Here is a 4,339-nt window from a genome sequence, read left to right as displayed (position 1 = left end):
ATAAAAAGTAACATTGCCTATTACCACATAACTTTGCCAAATGTATCAGCAAAACCAAGGTCAGTTAGATGACCTTCATTCAAGGGGTGAAGTTTTGGGGGCTTGTTTTATTTTTTCGGGGTCCATTTTTATTTAAAGATATTTGTGCTGATACTTTTATTACAATGAAGTACACTCCACCCTCACAGCTTCAGCTATGGGAGGCAAGCACTTCCGTAGAAATGAAATTACTGTTGCAACAAGGTTGCTTGTGACATTGTTTAATACAAAAAGGAGCCAGGACACAGTACATTGATAGGGGTGGAGTGTATTGTATATACAGAAGAGGGGTATTACTTCTGTTCTGCCATCTGACATTGATGTGGGAAGAAGGGACAAAAAACAAATGCATTTTCTTTCCAGTACTGAAACATGCAAAGACAAAATGCTTATTACAAGTCGTATGCAGCTCAGAATAATAATTAAAAAAAAATAGACAGCTCTAGAAATGCCCCAATATACTTAATTTTTTAAAATATATATTTAATACTCTGATCTTTCACTTCAAAACTTAGAATTAAGCAATGACTGAATAGGATCTGAAATACAAACAAAGCGTTGCTCACATCACATTAAAAGGCATCTTTTAAATGCAGCTGTGGATTTCTAAACTTAGACTGAACAGGATTTTTCATCGCTTGGAATTTGAAATGCAAGATGAGCTTGGCTACATTACATCTATTTTCAAGTGGAATTGTAACTATGCAATAAATTGCTGTTTCAAAGAAGCAACATGCAGAATTCAAACCTATTTGTTTCTTGCAAGTTCCTGTTGACCTGTGCATGAAGAGGTATTGAAGCAGTGGTGCAGTGAGAATCACTACAGCAATACAAATCCACAGCTCAAGCACGAGATACTAGAGGCTGGGTCTCTTGAGGAGCAACACTGAGTATACTGTTCTCCAAAATACACCACTTCCTTTAACCAATGGATTTAGTTTCAGGAAAACAGCTGCTTACCAACTTTTGTCCAAAAGAAAAAAGGCAGGGTGAGTGGGAGGAAGGAAGAGGTGGAAAGAGCTTATGCATTATGATGACATTTAGCAGAAAGCTGCAAACAGAAAGCAAAGACAAATATTTTAAATGTGATAGATTTCAACCAGAAATGGGAAAGCATTTTTCCCTGTTAGTATCTTTCCAGACTTGGCTGGGACAAAATTTGGGTTGCAGCTAAAGGCTGAAGCAACAATGTTGAGAAACAAAACAAAGAGGCATTTACCACCACCCCCACCACCCTCCCACACCCCTCTTTCCCCTCCCAGTTCACAAAGTATGATTGAAGCTTTTGGTTGGCTGCAAGGGAAATATTAGCTAGATCCACATCTATGGCCCCAGATGTTTAAAACTGATCATGGATTAAAGCCATGAAGTACATTTAAAAAAAAATTTCAATTTGAAATTTTATTGGCATGTTGCTAGAATGATCAACATCGATCCACAGGAGACTTTGTCCACATACTCTGAGAACAGCCTTCCTGCACCTCCCCCCTCTTTTCTTCCTCTCTCTCGCTCTTTCAACTTTAATGCTATTAAAAGCCAAACAAAATACTGGCTATGGGTGTAAAGGATGCTGGTTTTTTGGAATGTTGCCATGGATCCTGCTTCCAGTAGTGTCCCATGGAAAGCTGGTGCAGCCTCCTGTCTCTGTGGCAGACTGGTCTCCCCGGGCAGGGCAGAAAGAAGATAGCCATTTACCCCTGCTACTGCCTATTCTTTCTCATCCACTATCGCCAGGTCTTTGATCACCCTCAGTTTGCCACTGGCATCGATTCTGCGCTTCTCACGTATTAGATCCTCCAGGCTGTGGAACCTCACCGTGTGCACCTTGTTCTCTGCCAAGTGGATCTTGAGATAGTATTGCTGCTGATGCTGGGTGCCGGCAGCAGCCTGCAGCTCCCCCCCGGCTTTAAACTCCCTTTTCCCGAAGCGGCACCAGGCGGCGAAGCTCTCGGAGTTCGTCCAGCAGATCTCGTCGCTTTTTAAGCCCAGGTGCCCGCAGGCGTTTTGCACCACCAGCTCAGCCACCAGCGGGCGAAAGCGGTACCAGCTATTCACCACCCGGCCCACGTTGCCCGCGGCCGCCTCGTACAAGCTGTCCTGGCGGATCTGCCCCTGGTGCAGGTGGATGATCTGCCCGCTGCCCACGTACACCGCCCAGTGCGGCGGTGGGTGCTCCGACGGCCCCAGGTAGAGCAGCTCCAGCAGGTCCCCGGGCTTGCAGAGGGCAGGCAGGGCTGACACCGAGTAGACGCTGAGGTCCCCAGCCTGGGGGCCGCTGCTGACCTTGGAGAAGATGCATTCCTGGCCGCGGAAAGCGGAGAACTGGGTCTCGTTCAGCACCAGCTGATGGTGGAGGTGGTGGGTGGGCGTCTCCTGGCCAGGGCTGCCGGAGCCCTTCACGCTGTACTTGTCTGGCTGGCCTCGCTCGTCCAGGTCCTCCTCCTCATCCGAAAAGAAGTAAGCCACCCCGACGCGCAGCTCGTCTTTCTCAATCCCCGAGGGGTCCCCGGTCGGCAGCTCGCTGTAATTCAGGTGGGTGATGCGATCCAGTTGATTTCCCATCAATGACAGGGCGAGGCGAGGGCAGGAATCGCCGGATCTGAAGGAAGGGTGGGGTGGGCAGGGACAGAGAGAAGGAGAGTACAAACGTAGGGAAGGAAGGAAAGAAAGAACAAAAAATATCAAGGCACATACAAAAGATTTCTGCGATTCCACCCTAAGCCCCCATCCCTCCCTCCTTCCCCCCCGTGCAAGGCAGAAACTCCCAGCGCGGATCCTTCCCCTGCCCTCGGGGTGCGGGGCGGCGCCGAGCCGAGCCCCGTCTCCCCAGCGCTCGCCGGGCCGCGCCGCACGGGGCTGCCCCAACCCCACGGTTCCGGGGCGCCCGGCTGCCCCCGCCGCGGGAGAAGGCGGCTCCCTGCCGGCTCTGCGCAGGGGGACGGAGTTGCTCCGGGAGCCTCCGCTCCGCGAGGGGCGAGAGCTCCCGGGGCGCGGGGAGGGTCTGGCCCGGAGGGTCCCGAGCCCTTCCCTCCGCTCAGCCGAGCGGAGCCGCGCTGGGCAGCGCTGCGTGCGGGAGGGCGGCCGGAGGAGCACACGGACTCGGAGCCGGCAGCCCTCCCTGCCTGCCCACCTCCGCAGCCCGGCCGGGACCCCGCCAGATGCAGGGTAAAGAGCAGGCGATGGGCACCCCCCCGCAAGGGGTCCCTCTCGCCCCGCTCCGTACCCGTGGTCGCCCAGCGCCAGAACCCCCCCAAACTCCTTTAAAGTCGTCCTGTCCCCATGGGCGCTGGAGAGAAGTGAGTTCCGTCCGCCCCCTGCGCGCCTCGCTCTTCCGCCCGCGCCGCCCCGCTCCGCTGTGGGCTGCCCGGCCCCTCCGGCGAGCCTAAGTACCGGCGGCGCCGCTCCCGAGCCCGCCCCGGCCCCGCTCATTGGCCGCGCCGCGCTACACCCGCCGGTGGCGGCGGCGGCGGCGGGGCTCCACGGCGTCACTGCCCGGCCGGGCCCCGCCGCCGCCTCCGCCGCGCAGGGCCCCGCCGCCTCCGGGCGCCCCCGGCCAGCCCCGGGGCTGCGGCGCGCCGGCCGTTCGGTGTGGGGAGGCGGGGCTTCCCCGGGGGAAGGGGGATTAACGAGCGTGCCCACCGGGGTATGCTGCTGCTGAGTGACCCCTCCACCGAAAAGAACGACAAAGGGGGAGGAGAGGGGAGTAATTTCCATCGAAGAAACGCGCTCCGGGTTCAATGGGAGGGTTGCGCGTGTCCGAGAGCTGCTCCATCCCTCCAGGCCGGGGGAGGGGTGCCCCGCACCCAACTTCGCAACCGCAGGTTGAGCCCGTGCGGCCTGAGCTGACCCGCTGGGTTTCCCCGTGGCCAGAAGAGACCAGCATTCCCAGGGCCTGCTCCTCCCGCCTGCTGCTGGCCCGCGTGGGGGAGGCGTGAGCTGCCCTGAGGAGCTGCCTGTCTTGCCTGGTTGGGACGTTGGAATGTTGGGTGGCTGCCGTCGGGCGAGGTGGCTGTGTGTGGCTTTCTACATCTGGTTGAAGCAGCGGCCATGGGTTGGCCTCAGCGGTGACTAGAAGATGTGCTATGACTTAAGTAAAAAGAGACGCTGCCTGACAGTAGCTATCAGTTCCTTCCTAAAATGTACAAAATCTAAAACCTACCAGCCATAGTAGTTAATACCAATATAGTACTTAATACTAATGTGCACGTTTACACCTAATTTTGCACGTTACGGAAATGAAACTCACAACTGATTAACTCATTTGACCACCATTTCCCTGTGAGGCAGTGTCAACTGATGG

The 4,339-nt window shown here is 55.1% G+C and overlaps 1 protein-coding gene across 2 annotated transcripts; it reads right to left on the bottom strand.

Annotated features, from left to right (window-relative positions):
- Positions 1-244: 244 nt before the first annotated feature.
- On the bottom strand, positions 245-3,586 carry LRATD1 (LRAT domain containing 1). 2 transcript variants are annotated; one of them, XM_055714678.1, is made up of 2 exons: positions 3,430-3,586; positions 245-2,638 (listed from the first exon to the last, which is right to left on the bottom strand). In XM_055714678.1, the coding sequence occupies exon 2, from the start codon at positions 2,599-2,601 to the stop codon at positions 1,747-1,749; it is 855 nt and encodes a 284-aa protein (XP_055570653.1). In that variant the 5' UTR covers positions 2,602-2,638; positions 3,430-3,586; the 3' UTR covers positions 245-1,746. The 2 variants fall into 2 exon arrangements, with proteins under 2 accessions (XP_055570653.1, XP_055570652.1); XM_055714677.1 differs by lacking the exon at positions 3,430-3,586 and adding an exon at positions 3,263-3,398.
- Positions 3,587-4,339: the final 753 nt, after the last annotated feature.

The sequence above is a fragment of the Falco cherrug genome, chromosome 6 (assembly GCF_023634085.1).
Source record: "Falco cherrug isolate bFalChe1 chromosome 6, bFalChe1.pri, whole genome shotgun sequence".
Classification (NCBI taxonomy): Eukaryota; Metazoa; Chordata; class Aves; order Falconiformes; family Falconidae; genus Falco; species Falco cherrug.
This window is presented reverse-complemented; position numbering and strand designations above follow the sequence as displayed.